General features: G+C 35.5%; 4 protein-coding genes and 2 non-coding genes across 7 annotated transcripts; 2 read left to right on the top strand and 4 right to left on the bottom strand.

Annotated features, from left to right (window-relative positions):
• Positions 1-4,858: 4,858 nt before the first annotated feature.
• LOC7490361 (uncharacterized) lies at positions 4,859-7,286 on the top strand. Of its 2 annotated transcripts, none has more exons than XM_024610513.2 (6): positions 4,859-5,364; positions 5,958-6,024; positions 6,169-6,329; positions 6,508-6,583; positions 6,672-6,733; positions 7,012-7,286. In XM_024610513.2, exons 1-5 carry the CDS (start codon positions 5,242-5,244, stop codon positions 6,686-6,688), a joined length of 444 nt encoding a protein of 147 aa, XP_024466281.2. In that variant the 5' UTR covers positions 4,859-5,241; the 3' UTR covers positions 6,689-6,733; positions 7,012-7,286. The 2 variants fall into 2 exon arrangements, with proteins under 2 accessions (XP_024466281.2, XP_024466280.2); XM_024610512.2 differs by having other exon boundaries at positions 4,909-5,364; positions 6,106-6,329.
• Positions 7,287-7,856: 570 nt separating this feature from the next.
• Positions 7,857-9,445, bottom strand: LOC7490360 (putative lipid-transfer protein DIR1). Its single transcript, XM_002315155.4, has 2 exons — positions 8,152-9,445; positions 7,857-8,018 (listed from the first exon to the last, which is right to left on the bottom strand). The coding sequence occupies exons 1-2, from the start codon at positions 8,492-8,494 to the stop codon at positions 8,002-8,004; spliced, it is 360 nt and encodes a 119-aa protein (XP_002315191.2). The 5' UTR covers positions 8,495-9,445; the 3' UTR covers positions 7,857-8,001.
• A 798-nt stretch (positions 9,446-10,243) lies between these two features.
• LOC7490359 (uncharacterized) lies at positions 10,244-11,166 on the bottom strand. The gene has a single exon (XM_002315154.4). It carries the CDS (start codon positions 10,945-10,947, stop codon positions 10,405-10,407), a length of 543 nt encoding a protein of 180 aa, XP_002315190.1. The 5' UTR covers positions 10,948-11,166; the 3' UTR covers positions 10,244-10,404.
• Positions 11,167-11,270: 104 nt separating this feature from the next.
• On the bottom strand, positions 11,271-11,342 carry TRNAD-GUC (transfer RNA aspartic acid (anticodon GUC)). The gene has a single exon. It is a non-coding gene; the product is annotated as a tRNA-Asp (tRNA).
• A 1,831-nt stretch (positions 11,343-13,173) lies between these two features.
• On the top strand, positions 13,174-13,245 carry TRNAP-AGG (transfer RNA proline (anticodon AGG)). The gene has a single exon. It is a non-coding gene; the product is annotated as a tRNA-Pro (tRNA).
• A 74-nt stretch (positions 13,246-13,319) lies between these two features.
• Positions 13,320-16,855, bottom strand: LOC7490358 (rop guanine nucleotide exchange factor 5). Its single transcript, XM_002315153.4, has 7 exons — positions 16,246-16,855; positions 15,954-16,070; positions 15,698-15,852; positions 15,188-15,262; positions 14,802-15,092; positions 14,111-14,467; positions 13,320-14,005 (listed from the first exon to the last, which is right to left on the bottom strand). The coding sequence occupies exons 1-7, from the start codon at positions 16,532-16,534 to the stop codon at positions 13,478-13,480; spliced, it is 1,812 nt and encodes a 603-aa protein (XP_002315189.4). The 5' UTR covers positions 16,535-16,855; the 3' UTR covers positions 13,320-13,477.
• Positions 16,856-17,222: the final 367 nt, after the last annotated feature.

Below are 17,222 nucleotides of genomic sequence, written 5' to 3'. Positions count from 1 at the left end.
TATTTTATTTTTAAGTAAAGCGTGGGACTATGGATGAGACTCCCATTCAAAATATTAAAGTTGGTGGTTTTATTTAATAAAATTGTATTATATGAATGATCACAATCAGAAAATAACAGGCGAATTGATGGCATTAAGGGGGGGAAAATTACTGTTCAGCACTTATACTCAATGTATGTACGTGGTGTAAGCTTTTGTTTCTAACCTTGTTTTTCCCTAGAATTATGTTTTTAACCTAACGTTGTTAAAGAAAAATCGAAACTGACAAGCTTGTGGAAACAGAATATAAATTTCTTTTTTTTCATGCTGAACAGAAATTGAAGAGTGTTTTTTTTTTTTTTAATTTAAGTACTAACTCTAAATCCAACAATTAATATTCGTTCTTGACTGAAAGGAAGACCTCTAACCCTTGGTTCACACATGTAGTGGTGAAAACGCGTTGGCTATCATTCGTCCAACGTTGTGAATTCCCTATGGCTCACGCTTGTCTATTATCTACCAATCCATCTATATATATATCTTACAATCTTGTGCAAATGCTTATAACTTCCCTCGTATATTTTCTGCTCCTGCAATTTGCTTAAGCAACTATATATTACCAAGGTTGTTAGAATATCAGAGAGAAATGGATGCGCCTAGATCACATCTTGTAGCTTCTGTCTTGCTGTTATTGCTGATTTTTACCATGTCTCAATATCCTAGAGCGGTGGAAGCCAGGCCATTGACGCTTCAACAAGGTAAGCAAAAAATATATATCTATACTAAATTGATTATATGTTGTCTGGTTTATTTGGAATTGTAACAACACCATTGTGATGTTCATAATTAACAGGAAATTCAAAAAGGTTTTTTGCCACCCTGGGACTGGAATGCAAGTGTTGTGATGGTGCGAAAGGAGAATGCAGAAGCTCATGGGAGTCATCATGCCCAAAGCTGAAGTGCCATCCATGGAAATCCCACTGATTTAATTAATTAATACTCCATATGCTTTCGCTTTCAAGTCTTTATGCTAGCTCTTGTTACACTTATATTATTTTCGTTTATGGATGGGTATATGCAGTCCGTTTTCTTAATAAATATGCTGTCCCCAAGCGCTTAATTGGTGTGTACTCAACAAACAACTGTGGCATTTGTGTTATTGATATCAGATATATAATAAAGTGTAATTTTAATAAACTTCTCAAGAAGAAATTTATGACAGAGACAACGTGTTTTTCTTTGCTGAGAAAGACAATATGTTAATAAACTCGTGTTTTATTAAAGTCATGAGTAGCAATGAAAAAATAATAGAATCTAGATTAATATCGAAATTTTGAAGCAAGAGATCTTCTACGGTGAGTTTTAATTTGGAATTCAGGATGAAATACATTTTTTATATATATCTTTGACATACTTTATATATATTACCCACAGAATAGGTGATAGCTCTCAGAAACCAAACCATAAAAGAGAGCTGGTTAATTCAAGATTTCGAGTCGATCGAACATTTATATGTTTATATTATGAAATACAATAAGTAATAGAATTTGAAAATAAATATTATATTTCTCCCCCTAATTTACTCTTCCCAGTTGATGCAATAATTAACACTCTTTTTTTTTTGTCACCAGAGATCCAATTAATAAACCTTAGGCTTCATAACAGCTTGTAGTCCCTACCCACCGTTTTAGATCCAAGAAGTTTTTAATTATATATATCCCAGAAATTACTTATTCGCAGTCTCTTAACAAGAAAAAGCCGGAGAGTAAAATATATATATATATATATATATATATATATATATATATATATATATATATATATACACACACACACACTATTTAGACAAACAATCATAATGACAAGCCACCGTACCATCATCTTTTACATCCTTAATTTCAGGATTGGAATATTTTTTTATCTTTTAATCTATTTTAACTTTATTCAAGTCTTAGTATAAAAAGTCTTAGTTTAAATTTTTATTTGAAATTAAATTTTTTAAATTATAAAAATATCTAATCTGCGTGCGGTATAAATAATTAAAGCTTGTTTGAGAGTGTAATTACAATTGTTTTTTAAAATGCTTTTTACTTATAATTCTAAAACCAGTAAGAAATTCAAAGAAACTTGTTTGAGGGTGTAATTACAATTGTTTTTTAAAATATTTTTTATTTATAATTCTAAAACCAGCAAAAAATTCAAAAGAGCAGCCCCTTCAACCATGAACAGGTTTGAATCATTTGATCCATGGTGAGCTAAACATGACATCTCTAAAATTGAGAATTCTAAACTTTCTGATTTATGTTTACGAAGCGATCTAAAACTTTGCTCAAGTGGTCCTCTGGGGAACTAAATGCTTTCATTTTTCATTTTCATCGAAGACAATTACAGATTTATTTGGAGTCTAGCTGTGATGGTGGTCCATGCAGTTACGAGAATCCAAATGTCAACTAAATCTATTAAACACAGAAATTTTACAAATCACGTTTGTCAAAGCTTGCCGTATGAAAGTTTGGCTTATATTATTCCAGTATCAATAAATGCTGGAATATATGATTCTTAGCAACTTCTTGCAATTTGACTAGTTGCTCTCTCTCAGGGATCCAGCTCCTTGGTTAAACTGACTCAACCCTCGAGCATTAGTCAATCCTATCATCCACTGACAAATATTCTTGATTTTTATATATATATTTGCAAAGAAGCTTGAAATCAAAACTAACCTTCAGATCCAACAACTTACAGAAATCAGCAGCCTGATTCGATCAACAACGAATTTAAAATCATCTTTCGTCTCCGCCACAGGTTCTAGAAAATAGAAATGTATATACCTTTCTTTGCAATTGTGTGGAATTTGACCAGCTATATATTTGATTCTCTGTTGCAGTAATGTAACTAGGAGGTCCAGGCAGCAGTTGACATTAATTTCATCTAGCTTCTTACTTTTATTGCAAGAGAATATATTCTCGCCGTTTTGCAATGCCGGGAATTTCCCGGTTGACGCGGAAATTTAATTAAAAAGAATTTGCTTCCTTTTTTTTTTCTACTTTCTTATCCTCTTGATACAAGGGATATCCTTGAGAGCCAAACTCAGCTAGCAGGACCTGCCCGTTCAGCAAAATATGAACTTGCTTTAAAGTAGTTTTTGTTTAATTTAAGATTTCTTTAGCATGATTTTTGAATTATAATTTTTTAGAGTCATGATTTAAAGATTATTTTTTAAGCGGCTAGCCCCAAACATTAAAAAAAAAAAAAACTCCCATTTTTCTAGGTTTGTACTGTGATTTTTTTTAGACTTACTACGTGAACTATACATATCATACTGTTTTAATCGATATGATTCAAGTCTATGTAGTGATTTTACTAGCTAACATGGACCTCATAAATTAAGATTCTTTCTCTCCTGAATTCTTCTGAGCGTATAATGAGGAGTCGTCTCATTTAAAATTAAAGAAAGGTAAAAACGCGGATAAGTGGAACACATGTTTGCCACAAAACCGGGCCCAATTAGGGACTAGCCCTGGCAAGACTCTTGTGAGTGATGTCACGCTTGATTGAAAAGTTACAGTACTTTAAATGAGCTTATCCTCTTCTATCCAATAAAAGAATTATGCCTTCGAAATCTTTGGAATCACAGTATCAGCACCACACATGACCTAGTTTAAATAAACATATCTTCCTTTATCCTCGAGAATTTATTTAGTGGATCCACGCTCGGCGCTCAGATTAACGACGTCCCTTCAGGGGCTAATCAATCAAGGATCTCTTAATTAATCTCACATGGATCTTTTCGAGCAAATTGATGGCTATATATGTATTTTCAAAGACAATAATGCGACAATTCTCTGGCTCACTGCTTGGAGCCGCAATAGCACAGCCTAGGCACGGGATTTATCATCTTCTCTGTTCTCTTTGAGTGTCTTGGCTTCAGACAGGAGAACCTTATCTCGAGAATTGGGTGTTTATCTAAGCAGCCGACCTCATACCACCAACCACAAATATTATTGTCAATAAGGAAAATGCCAAAATATATTAATCAAAAAACTCTCCTAGGCTCCTAGCAAATCCAAGATCAGCATTATTGCCCATCTCGAATCCAAGATAAAAATTTACACCTACCATAAACCCAAGCATGACGCGTGCTAATTTGTCAATAGGACTATAGGGAGCCATTAATCTATGCTGTCTCGCCTTTCCTCCTTATCTTTCCCTGCCATTCATTATTCATATTATTATCCTGATCTTGTGGAATACTCTCGTCCATTAATTATTATAGAATATTAGTGCACAAAAACACTGTACTTTACCTATCAAAGCACTATGTTAATTTGTTTCAAGATAAACTCGAAGAGATTGATTTTCTTTTGGCACAACGTCTTATAAAAATGTTGAGTTGTCGTGATTCTAAATATATTGTTGATGAAATTACATCGGTGACATGAAAAGGTTCAGCAACCTACCAGCCATGAGCGCTTCAACGTTACCCACACCAAAAAAAAAAAAAAAAAAAACATTTTTGATTTAGGAACAAAATATATATTCGTCATTGAACCTGCTGGGAAGATTTTGCAGGGAGATGTCTATAATATCTATTTTTCAATGCATGGAATATTGGTAAATCTTCTTATCACTTAGTTTCAGTGAAAGAAAATAAATTAAATTAAAAAAAAAAAAAGGATGAAGGGTCAACTATTTGGAAGCATATCCTAGGAGGCCAAGTTGAGCCAACGACCTTATCCGTTTATCTTTATGCAAGAAAATAACAGGAAAAGGAGAGTCAAAGATATGGGCATGGAGGACACGTGGCACGAAGGAGTTGGAAGCTGGCAACATGTCCACTTGTACACAAAGGATGCATCCCATATGTCAAAGATAGAAAAAAATGTAGAGAATTGAATAGAGGAACGTGGGATTGCAGCCGCAGCAGCAGCAGCTAGCAGCCCTAAACACCGTCTTTTTGGGCTTATAAATAGCAGAGACCGTTTTGCATTATATCCCACAACCGCAAATCTTCACGTGCTTTGCATTTCGAAGTTCTTCTTTATCTGTTTGTTTCCTTCTTTCGTTTTCACTCTGCAACTGCAAACCTTATCTACTGCTGCTACCTATCTGTGTTGTTTTCTTGGGTGTCCTTTTGGGGTCAGTAGAGTTTGCTCCCTCTTTTTGTTTGGTGTCTTTTCGTTTCAGTGTGGTCGTTGTTGTAGACTGCTAAAGAGTAGTTTTGTTCGTTGGTTGACAAAGAAAGCTTAAAAAATCTATCTTAGCATGGAAAACAAAAGGCAAGTCGTTGCTTCTTCTTTTGATCATCTTTTTGGTCCTAAAGACTCTTCCTCTTCATCATCCGCCTCAAGTGGGATATTCGAGTCCATTTTTCCTCATCCATCAAAGGTACACTTCACGACCTTCTTTAATTTGTTGCACTTTTATGCATGCGTTGCCGGGTGGGGTTTTGCCCTCTCGCCATCAGCCCAACAATCAGTAATGACGAATTAAAATGCAAGGTTTCCATGGTTCTCCTGGTTTTTGTTACCATATTTAGTTGCGGGGGTAGCAAAGTAACTAAAAAGATTAATATAAAAAGGGAAAAAAGGGATGTTAAGCAAAAGACAGAGAATAGAAAAGAAAGAATCCCTTTTGTAATAATTATTATCTTAAGAAGGTAGGGGTGAGAAATCTCAAAATACTCAGTTAGTCATTAACAATACTTATTCAATGGACTTGATTTGAAAAGAGAGGCAAATATGAAAAATAAAAGAAAAAATCACATCAATATCCACATAAAAAGAGATAAAAATAAGTATCGATAGCTACTCCATTTCATAAATAATTGAAGTACTACATGTGCTGTAAATAGAGTGCTGTGAGTTTGTCTCCTGGATCGATATTATAATTCTGATAAAAGAAACAGAGAGAACATTACAGTTTTTGTTGTACTTGTTGAAAGTGCTGAGATTTTCTATCTTTTAACTGTTCCGATTCAGGTGCCAGCTGGGAGGGACTCTGGAGTTATGGAAAGTCATGGTGGCAGGGGAAAATATGCGAATCGAGGTATGTGATCAAAACTTTTTGTTGCTAGAGCAGAAAGTATGCCTCCATTATAATTTATATTGCACAATTACTCTCTTGTAGGTTGTTCTCTGATCAGTTCTCTAGGCTTGATATGGATGCTATATAATTTTTGGTTGTTTTCAGATAATGTCGCTCAGAAAGCCAAGGGAGAGGGCAGTGGCAAAGGCAAGAGTGTAGTTTTTCAGAATGAAACACCAGAACCATGCTACCTCAGCTCGTCAATCTACTACGGTGGTCAAGAGAACTATTCTCCAAGAACCAAGAACTCAGAATATCAACATGTTGTGAGTAGTGAATTTGTCAATAAACTAATACGTGTGGAAGTTAAGAGTATGTCATCCAATACTTGATCATGCATCATAAGATGCATTACAATAATAATGGAACATGACAGCTTGATTTATTTTACTCTTATTAGCTGTTGAAGTGATAGCTGACTTTTTCTTTTTTCCCCTTGAACAGTTCAAGAAAGATGATGAACAGGAAAATCCCAATGGCAACGATCCGAACAGTGCTTCAAGGGGGAACTGGTGGCAGGGTATGATACCTGTATAGTTGTAAATATGTGGTATTGTGATGTTATTTTATGACAGTGTGATAAATTTTGATCCGATGCATTTTTGCAGGTTCACTCTATTATTAGGCATCTAGCCCCATTTTATCAAGTGCAGAACACCAACAAATTGAGGTGCGCAAAATTAGTGATCCATTGTGCATCCATTTAAGAATTTTGTAATCAATTACTCGCATATATTAGTCACTCTTGATTTCTCAAAAGGAAAGAAAATATAATCGTAAGACAACGTTTGAAGGCATCAGAAAATTGCCATTATAAAAAAAACCAGAACATTGTAATTCACATGCATGGTGGCTCTCTCTTCTTTGCATAAATATGCATATTACTCTTCTTCTTTGCCTTTTACAGGCCATTCAGATGATTAATGGTGTTTGTTTAATTCGATGCAGGAATTATGACTATGAGATCCCTCAATATAGACCATGGAACTAAGAAGCTAATAGAGATTGGTAAAGACTAGTACAGCTTAATATGGAAGGCAGGACAAGGAGGCATATTGTTGGGTTCTTTTTTTCCCAACTAGTTGTATGCACGAGTTGATATATTGCTGTGGGAGTTTTATGCTTTCACTCCTTGCAGAATCTTGTATGTTAACCAAATCCGTCAAGTAGTCCAGTCATGAACTAAATATTATTCTACCTGTCTTTGGACTGTTATGCTCTAATTCTATTCTCTCCCTCTAAAAATCGTACTGTTCAAATTCAAGCTTGTGCCATATTATAGCTTCTGCTGTGACAGATATTGACTAAATTCAGAAAGTATAAATGGAGAAATATTAACTTGTATGAACTAGAATTGCTCCCTGCAAATCAGCAACTGGAAATGGTAGAGACATGATTAGATCATGATTGCGCCTGCCTTGTTAATTATTTAAACACATGATTCGAGAAGAACCGTCTTTTATTCTTGAATCGGGTATCTCAAGCAGCACGAATATCTAATGGCCACTCGTTACTAGTTTTAAAGGTTGTTGATCCACAGAGTCTGCAAGTCTGATTAATAGAGCACTATGGAGACCCATGCTCTTCTTTCCATGATATTCAAGCCCATTTGCGCAGAGGAGTTCCCTCTTCTATTTTCATGCCATCAAATTGTAGCTGTAAAACACGGCCTGTCCGACGGGTCGAAGAACTAAGGCAGTGGGCGGTGGACTAATTTACATTAGAAAGAAAGGGAATCTGCTGGGAAAAATAAAAAAACGAAAACAAAACGCAATTGATCGGTCCAAAGGAGATTAAACACCAACAGTTTATTTATTATTCAGATGTCTGGATGTTACATTAAATTTGGTAGCTAGAAGAACTAGCAACAAGGATGTGAACTCCAGCAGGTTGGTAGAAGTACATTACAGGGGGAGCGCTGTTCATGCTATTCATTCTTCAGGGTAAAGTGTAAGCTGCAAGAGAAAAGAAGCAAATTTAAACGGTTACAATAGTAGTCAATAAATCATCCTGATACTGAGAAAAACAAGAGAAAGGCAACAGGAAGAAATATAGAAGACTTGAAACAGAGGGAATTTGTGAACCTACCTCCACACTTGTAGCCCACAGGACGATCAGCAATGTTGCAACGTTTGGGAATTGTCATTGCAATTTCTGGGTCGATTCCAGAGCTCTTAGCTGTGTTCGAAAGCATAACAGCGCATAGGCAGGCTGGATTCTGTTCAATTTTCTTAACCTTGGCGCAACATTGGCTAGAAACTGAAGCATTCTCATCCTGTGCTGCTGATGCACAAGGAGCCAGCTTGAATGCCTCTTTGTCAGGAGTAGTGGTTTTCCCACATTCACCAGCCCCGTCAACTTGATTGAACAAAGCAATGCTGAGAGTTGCAAGAAACATAACAAAGCAAATGTTCTTCATTGGAGTTGCCATTTCTTCAATGCAGAGCACAAGTAGTGCTCTACCTCGCAGGATTTTATACTTAAACTAGCACCTGAATGGTGCTTGCACTTGAATCCTTTAAACAATAGTGAAAGTAGCACTACAAGTAAAAGGTCATTTTGTTTATTGCAATACCTACTCCTTCCACATTGGATTCCAAACTTACCTGGTAAATTTTAGCCAATGACGGCAAGTGCTCCCTAAAAGTCTTCGGAACCATTCCATTGCTTTTTAGTGTTTCTCAAAGGGGAAAATGGGAGCTTTTCATGAGCAATTGACAGCATAGCAGTGTACTCAAATCTATGAAGATGTCACCGTTATTGCCCTCTAATGTTCACACTACTGTGAAAGATTCCGAGTTTCCTCTCCAAATGCTCTAAAGTAACAGGTAGTAGTGCAAGGCACCACATGACCAAGAGTAGCTTACCAGAACACACCACTTGTAGAAATGATCGGTTGCACCCGCTGACCTTTTTCCCCGGAATATTTATTTGGGTATGTAACAATAAAAAAGACATAACGCTAAATGTTAATCTCTGTCCTGCAAGTATAGAATCACTGACCTTCATCAGAATCCACTGCCAATTCCATCATGTAGGCAACTTCGAATTCTTGACAGAGGAGAAACAAAATGCATTTATCCTTCACAGAGGAAAAAAAACGATAAAGGCTAATCAAATCATTTTCATCTTCTCTCTACGCAACATCAATCAAACAGCTGCACTCACAGCCTTACAGTTCCTTCACTTCTGCTCTTCCATCTGGATACCACACTAACACAGAAAGCATCATGTATTTCAAAATGTTGATATAAAAGTTTTACTTCAACTTAATTGGAGTTCGACACAGTCTAGAGCAGCAATTTGTTCTTTCCAGATATCTCCAAGACAATTTCCCCTCTCCATCACCCCAACCATATCTCACAATAGGCCCTTCAACACCTATCAAAAATGTTAAATTAATATAGCTTACTTTGGTGAGGTAACATAGAGTACCGGAGGTGAAGACCAAATAGAACATACACACAGGACAAACAGAAGAGACAATAAATGAAAACTAGGAATATGTAGACAACTAGCGATCATAAGAACCAAGGCAAAACTCATTTTGTCAGGTAAAAGTTCTAGGATCATCCTAATGAGGATCCACCAAAGGACAAAACATCATCTACCATATTTCAGCATTATTGCTGTCACGTTTTTTCCCCCATGAAAAGGAATCTAAGGGGTTTCCATTGCCTGATTGTACTCCGATTACGAAATAGCAGTAGAGTCCTTATCCCATATCACTGGACTATTCTCACTAACCTGCTAAGAAATCAGATCCATATAAGTGGAAGCATGATCCCACTTCTCCTTAATTCTACTCTCTAGTCATAACTCAACCCAAGATTACTAGTCCATCTCACCATCATTAAGCCTCCCGCTTTTCTACTTCCTCTTTCTGCCAAAACAACTCCAAAACATTTCCCACCATTTTTATCGCACCTATCATTAATGATTAATTACACCGCCCACATTAAATTATGCCAAATCAAACATTAAAAAAAAGGAAAAGAAAACACAGACCCTGATATCATGCGGATGATGCAACAAACACAAACAACAGTGATCCTATTTATCTCGAACTATCCATTGTACTCCGCATGTTATCGGGCAAACTGATTTGTTATGATATTTGAAGACGAATAGCATCATTCTATAAACAATTTAAGCCTACGTAACACAAATCACAAAAACATACTAAAATCACTTCACAAGTCCATTAATAAAACCAACTTGCACATGTATTACATATCGGAAAGCCTACAACATGGAAGAAACACTTCCCATTTTTTACTTCATTGGATACAATTATCCTCTCACATAAATCACACAACATTAAATACTACATTAACACAACTAGCGAGTAAAAGCGTACAAAACAATTGAAACATAAACCAAAAGAGCAACAGGAACCAAAATAACAAGCGGAACAACAGCAGCATAAATATGTCCGTTTCCACAACCCAAACTCCCAAGCTTTAACTGAACAACATTAACAAGCGCCAGCATCAAGAACACGCATCCACAAACCGACCCAATACCAGAAACCAACATCCCAACCCGAATCAAATTCTTATTCACGTGCGCTAACATAAGCTCGGCCGCCTCCAAATAATTTCCATGAGTGTGATTTGAAGTTTTAGCGACCCTGATAGCTTGTTTAAGAGCGAGAGCGATCAGGCTAGAGAAGAGAAAGGAGCTGAATGAGTACACGTGGAAGGCGATCAAATCTTCAGCGATTTTGGGGCTTGGAGAGCAGGAGATGGGGTCATTGGGGCCAATAAGAGTGTTGGTGGGATCAGTTGGGTTCCAAGCTAGGCCAATGAAGACGGCTAGTGTGAAGAGGGAGTTCACATTTACGATCCCGTCTAAGGCGGTGATATGGATGCTGGTTGTCATTGGGATTTGAAATTGAGAGGTCGGATGGTGAAGAGGGATGGAGTGTTAAATCAGGGGAGGGTTTATGTGGGAAATTGTGGGATTTCCTTGAGTGACTGATTAGGGTTTGTTTTTCTGGTTTTGAGCTTCTCCTCGTAGGAAATGGGGAAGGAAGTTGCGAAAAGGTTAAGAGGAAGAGTAAGAGTGACGATTTGTTTGGACAAGGAGAGCGGACGGTTTTTTGGACTTTATGCAACGTGTCACGACGTAAATAAGAGTGCGCATTACGCTTTCTTTCTTTGAAAGGGCAAAATGTGAATGAAGGAGGAAAGAGAAAAAAGATGCGCCGTTGCCGGGGATCGAACCCGGGTCACCCGCGTGACAGGCGGGAATACTCACCACTATACTACAACGACTTTCTTGAGAAGAGTTTTTTCATAATATTAATATAGTTAGTTTTTAGTGTGGGAAAACCACTACAGGTGCCTTAATTCACAGTAAATTATAGTAGTGAATTACCTTTTTTTTTTCAGACGGTCTTTCAGGGGTAAAATAACTTTTTTTAAGTGTTCGGTTGTTATTTCTAGATTTGTTCGAGGTATCTCAAGTGGATTTGGTCATTGTTATTATAATTGAATTTTTTTTTTATCCAATATCAATTTTTTTTTAATTTTAGATTTGTTTCTTGCTTTTTATTATTATTTATTTTATTTTGGGTATTTTTTATAAAAAAAATTATAATTTCATCATTATTCGTTATATTTACATATCAAATTTTATTCTAATTTTTTTATTGTTATTTTTAACATTGGCAAGTTTTTAAAATTAATTTTTTTTTATTTTATTCTTCAACATTAAATTGAGCTTCTTAATTAACTTCAAGTCTAGGATTTAACGGGTTGCAAGTTTGAGAAATTAATTTAGATTTAAGAGATTCTTCTAGGTTAATTTGTTGAATTTTTCTTTTTTTTTTAAATCATGTTTTTTAGTTTCATCAGTTTACATTTGATTTAACTGGATATTAAGTCTCGTAGTTTAAGTTTCTTTCTTTGTATAGATTTTTTTCATTGCTTTTAAAAAATACTTGAGTTATATCTAGGTTTTTTATATGTTTTTTCTTTATTATGTTTAGCTTATTTTTAAATAATATTTTTTAAATTAAATGAAATCAATTGCTCAATATTTATTTTCAAAAAATATATTACCTAGAATGTCATTATCTCCGTTTATTTTAACATTTTTAAGGTTATAAAAAGAGTATTTAGCCCATTGTGTAGTTTGAGGTAAAAACATTATTTGTTTTGTTTTGTTTTTGTTACATCATATTTTTTCCATTTTATTTTTCAGCATTTAATTATTTCAATATTGGAATTTTTTTTTTTTGTTTCTATATGATTTTGACTAATTTTTAAAATGACATGGTTTATCTCAGTCTTTTTATTTATTATTCATTATTATTTTTTAATCATATTATTAAATTAAATAGACTTAATGGATTCAATCAAGTCAGTTAATAGAGTCTCAATTTTTTCTTTTTTCTTTAAAAACAATGGTTTGGATTGCATCATATTTCGGTCTTGATTTTATAGTGTTGTCACGAGCTCAAACCTCAAATAAAAAATTTCATGGGTTAAATATGGTTAGTCCTGGTCGATCTAATGTGCTAGTGTTTTAATATTTTTTTAAAAAACAATATTATCTAATATTTTACCATCTCAATATTTTATTCATTGCAATCAAATGTTTCATATTTATTTTTTATTCATTTGCTAACGTAACAATTTACATTAATTTAAATATTATTTTTAGTATTAGTGTTCATCACTTAATCGTACCAGTATTTAACTAATCTATATCAACTTAAACATTTCATTGTACAAAATAAAATGATCAAAAACTTATATATAAAAAAAAAGATAAAATAATTTTGAGAGTAATTTAATTGATCAAGCCTTGAATTTGTTTCCTAACGATTACGAGTTTAAGTCCTTTTAAAACTACCAGAGGCTTACATAGTTATTAACTAGGTTAAAACTTATGGAATATTAATTTTAATTTTCCCTTTTTTTTTCAAGCATGGTTAATCAACCTTCTTACATAAATTACTATTCTCGTATGAATTTCTTCGAAATAAATTATTTTTAAGACTGAACATGGCATGGCATAAGAAAATCATAACTATTAATTTCTATGTTATAGCATATTTTTTATGTTTATTTACATAATTTGACACACTTTTATCAAAATGGGCATTTGGTCTAGTGGTATGATTCTCGCTTAGGGTGCGAGAGGTCCCGAGTTCAATTCTCGGAATGCCCCCATCGTCGAAGAACTTTTTACTCCGTGTCCCAAAATGAAATGGGAAAAAGCTACTGACAATAACAACCAATAACTCAAAGAAAATAAAACTTTTTTTGGTTTGAATATAAAGCTATTGACAGTAACAATCAAGAACTCAAGGAAGAAATTAAAATCGTAAACAACAATAAATATCAGAAGGTTCTCCAGCATGAACAATCCTAATTCTCAAGCTATATTTCAATTTTCCTTGTCAGGTTACAATATATTTGGGAGCACTTTGAGGCAATTTAGTCACGTTTTTTTGGGTCGGTGAGTCCCTTTCCGGCCCGAAATCCTCTCTTAGATTTGTCTTTGGATTTGGACATGATCCTTCGTTTGTATTACCACATATCTTTGGTCTTGAATCAACACCAAGATAGTTCGTCAGAACTCTCTTCACACCAAAACCACGACGGTGAGGCTTGTTGTTATCGTTGTTGGAAGTGGTGATATTGTGGAGGAATGGAGTTCTCTCTCCCCGTACAGGACTAATAAGCGGCATAGGTGAAAAGCTCGGTGTACTAAATGTTGTTTTGTATGAAGTGCCTGAGACAGGCACAGAGTAGGGAATTGAAACCTTCTTGTGAGAAATCACACTGACTGTTGGAACCGAAGACAATTTGTCCGAATGTTTAGTCAAGTCATCCACGTATAACAAGTCATCAATACGGGCCACAATATTAAACGCCAAGCTCTCCAGAACTCTTGAATAGCTCTCGATAATTGATTTCCCAACATCCTAAAAGTTGAAAAACAAGTCAAGTTGATACGAAGAATTTAGGAAACAGAAGAGGTGGGGATGGTGGGGTTGAAGTAATAATGGAGCTAGTGAGAGAGAGCTAACCTTGTTGAATTGGATTTTGCTGGTGTCCAAGGTGGTCTGGGTTAGATTAGGGAACCACTGCTTCAAGGAAAGCAGGAGACTTTCAGCTCTTTCTGCAAGCAATTCCCTCTTATCTCCATCAACTATTAAGTCCTTGACCATCTCCCATGATGACTTTGTAGTGGAGCGGTTTGGATTAGGTGGGGGTCTTGAATGAGCTCTCCGACGCCATACATAAATTGCTGATTCCACACGATTTGCAATATCTAGAGCAACATGTTCAGATGACAGATCAAGGCAATCAAGCAGGCACTCTGCAGAGAACTGGTCTGAAGTAATATATCGGTACACAAGGTCCCCTAGACAAGCTCTCCCATTCTGAAAATAAATTAACAACCGACTGTCACATACCCTTAACACAGAAAAATCTATGCAAATCATTGAAAGTTATTGTGCCTCATCAGAAGATTCATGAAATGCGTCTACTTTACATTTAAACACATATGATAAACCAGAAACTGCCTACAATATTAGAAAGAAACATAAAGATTTGGATCAATGGAATCAAGTCAATACAAAAAAGTTGAGCATATAATTAGGAAATATTGAGAAAATTGTGAATGCAGTGTTGATTCCATAACATAACAAAAAAATCAAGCAAAGTTTGACACAGGAACAGAACAAAAAAATCTGGTGCAATGCCAGATTTAACCTTTGGAAGAGCTTCCAAGTACGAGTCAGGAATATCCATTTCAGCTAAAGCAACACTGTTGATTGCCATTGCAGCTTTCAGTATTTGATTGGTGCATTCACGTGTGTGGTTCAACTGCTTTCTTGTATCATTACTGAGACCACCAGCTGGGACACGGGGTACGGGTAGCCACCATTTTTCTTCTTGCCTCTGTATTGTTTTACGGAAAGAGGCTGACCCATCTGCATCTGGGGCTGCAATCCCTTGATCAACATACCAAAACTCTGTGTCCGTGAAACTATCTAAAACTTCCTGTCATTGAAGGGAACAGACTAATGACTTCCAAAATGATCAGATATGAAGAGAGAGGGAGAGAGATTAAAGTAACAAGTAGGGCTAAATCTTACAAGAAGCATATTGTCTAGTTTACTCAGAGCTGGTAGATTTATAAAAAGATCGGACCTAAGCCTGCAAGTCATGACCTGCAAAGTGCAGAAACTAATTACATCGAAAACCAAACAAAAGAAAAGGAAAAATTGAGTTGATTTCAAATGAATTAATTGGATCTTCTTTTTCTCGGGGACTCTATCCTAAAAATCTCAACTAGCACAAGCTTTCTTCACACAAGGGTACGGAAACGACAACTTGAATACATCCTAGAATAAATTTTAGGCTATAAACAGTACACAGTTCAAGAATCAGTTATCAGATTGTTGAAAATAAATACACGGATTGGGGAGGGGAAGCATATATTACAGTCATGTTATGTTGGTTTATCATCAGAACAGTCGAGAAACTAAAATCCAACAGCCAAATTGCTTAATTAAGCTCTGTTCTAAGATTCTTATTCTTTTCCTTGACCTTGCGAGCAAATTTCCATTGTACATTTCTAAAATTGGGACCATAATTAGAATTACCTCAAGCTTACTACCATCAGGAAATGTCTGCCAGGAGGGTATTAATTCCACAATGTGATCTCCAACACAAAGAAGTAACTCCATCTCTCTTCTCCACATTGATTTCTTCTCTGCAGGCAATGGCTCTAGTCTCCACAGTTGCCCAAAAACATGACCTACAAGTTTGCATAACCAAGATCAAATTAAAATGAAACTGCAGAACTGGGAACCAAGGCTCCACACACACAACACGGATTGAGAGAGAAAGAGATCATACCACACAAATTGGTGATGGCATTTGATATAGCCAAAGCTGTGCAAACCCCTTTTCCAGACCCTGACATATCCTCACCAAGCAACAATTTTGCAAACCTCTCCTTCATCATATCAATCTCTACACAAAATCACCCCCAAAAAAAATGGAGATAAAGTCAGCTCCTTAATAATCATAAAGTGGGCATATACCTCAATCAAAAAATAAAAAAATGGCAATTTTGAAATTTGAATTTTTTGAAACATGAGAGGCATCTATCTATAACTGAAAAAAGTAAAAAAGCACCAAAACCAACCTGAAAGCTTTGATCCTAGCTTTCTGAATTTTGAATCCTCCAAATGGGCTTTCTTTTCTTCACTTCCATTTCCAATAGAGACCAAGCTCTTGCACTCTCCAGATTTCTTTATAGGCCAGCCCAGAGGAGATGGTGAAGCACACCCATTATTTGTCTTAGCTACCTCACTAGAACTACTCCCAGAACTCGAGTTGCTACTCTCCCTTGAATCGGTCAGTAACTCAGACCCATCTTTCCTCTTCTTCTCAAATCCTCCCCCACCACAACTCTTCTTCGCCATTGTTTCCATTCTTAACAAAAAAGGGGAGTTTAACTTTTCGAAACCCCAAAGCTCAATTCCTTGCAGGATTCACCAAAACCATAATTCCACTAGCTAGTTACCGCTACAAAGTACATGGGTTTTTGATGTGGCTCATGATTTGAGGTTGCAATAAAACCAAGTGGTTACAAGAAATGAAAGAGAATCAATCAGATTATTCTTTCTTTTCGTTGAGGGGGTTTGTTCTTTATATTTATATTCTGTTTGTCTAGCTTCAAAATTTGATTTTTGAAGATCAGAAGGCAAACTGCTGTCAAAGGATCACATGCCATAAGCTAACGTCTCTCTTTGTTTTTTTATTTGCTTTGTTTCTCCTAGTGTCTGTTACTATGCCGTTTTTTAAAAATATTTTTTCGTTTGAAATTTATTAAAATATTTTTTTATTTTTTAAATTTTATTTTCAATACCAACCTAATAAAATAAAATAAATATTAAAAATATATATAATTTAAAAATAACATAGCACCAACAAAAAAAAACAAAGACTTAGAGGACGGTCAAAATAATATTAAAACAATATGGTCAGGTCAGGTGGCTGTAAGCGGACGGATGTGTCAATGCCCTCTCAAATTACATTCTTGCCCTGTTTGTTTTACCCATGGCCACGTCCACTTTTTGAATTTTTTTATACCGTCTTTCCTCGTACGTACCTCGTCAT

Source organism: Populus trichocarpa, chromosome 10, assembly GCF_000002775.5.
Source record: "Populus trichocarpa isolate Nisqually-1 chromosome 10, P.trichocarpa_v4.1, whole genome shotgun sequence".
NCBI lineage: Eukaryota > Viridiplantae > Streptophyta > Magnoliopsida > Malpighiales > Salicaceae > Populus > Populus trichocarpa.
This window is presented reverse-complemented; position numbering and strand designations above follow the sequence as displayed.

Coding starts and splice junctions, on each gene's coding strand:
- LOC7490358 (XM_002315153.4), bottom strand. CDS start 16,534: ATGGAAACAATGGCGAAGAAGAGTTGTGGTGGGGGAGGATTTGAGAAG. Junction 15,263..15,697: donor CTGATGGTAGTAAGCTTGAG/GTAATTCTAATT, acceptor TGCACTTTGCAG/GTCATGACTTGCAGGCTTAG. Junction 15,093..15,187: donor AACTAGACAATATGCTTCTT/GTAAGATTTAGC, acceptor CTTCAATGACAG/GAAGTTTTAGATAGTTTCAC.
- LOC7490359 (XM_002315154.4), bottom strand. CDS start 10,947: ATGACAACCAGCATCCATATCACCGCCTTAGACGGGATCGTAAATGTG.
- LOC7490361 (XM_024610512.2), top strand. CDS start 5,242: ATGGAAAACAAAAGGCAAGTCGTTGCTTCTTCTTTTGATCATCTTTTT. Junction 5,365..5,957: donor TTTTTCCTCATCCATCAAAG/GTACACTTCACG, acceptor GTTCCGATTCAG/GTGCCAGCTGGGAGGGACTC. Junction 6,025..6,105: donor GGGAAAATATGCGAATCGAG/GTATGTGATCAA, acceptor ACTCTCTTGTAG/GTTGTTCTCTGATCAGTTCT.
- LOC7490360 (XM_002315155.4), bottom strand. CDS start 8,494: ATGGCAACTCCAATGAAGAACATTTGCTTTGTTATGTTTCTTGCAACT.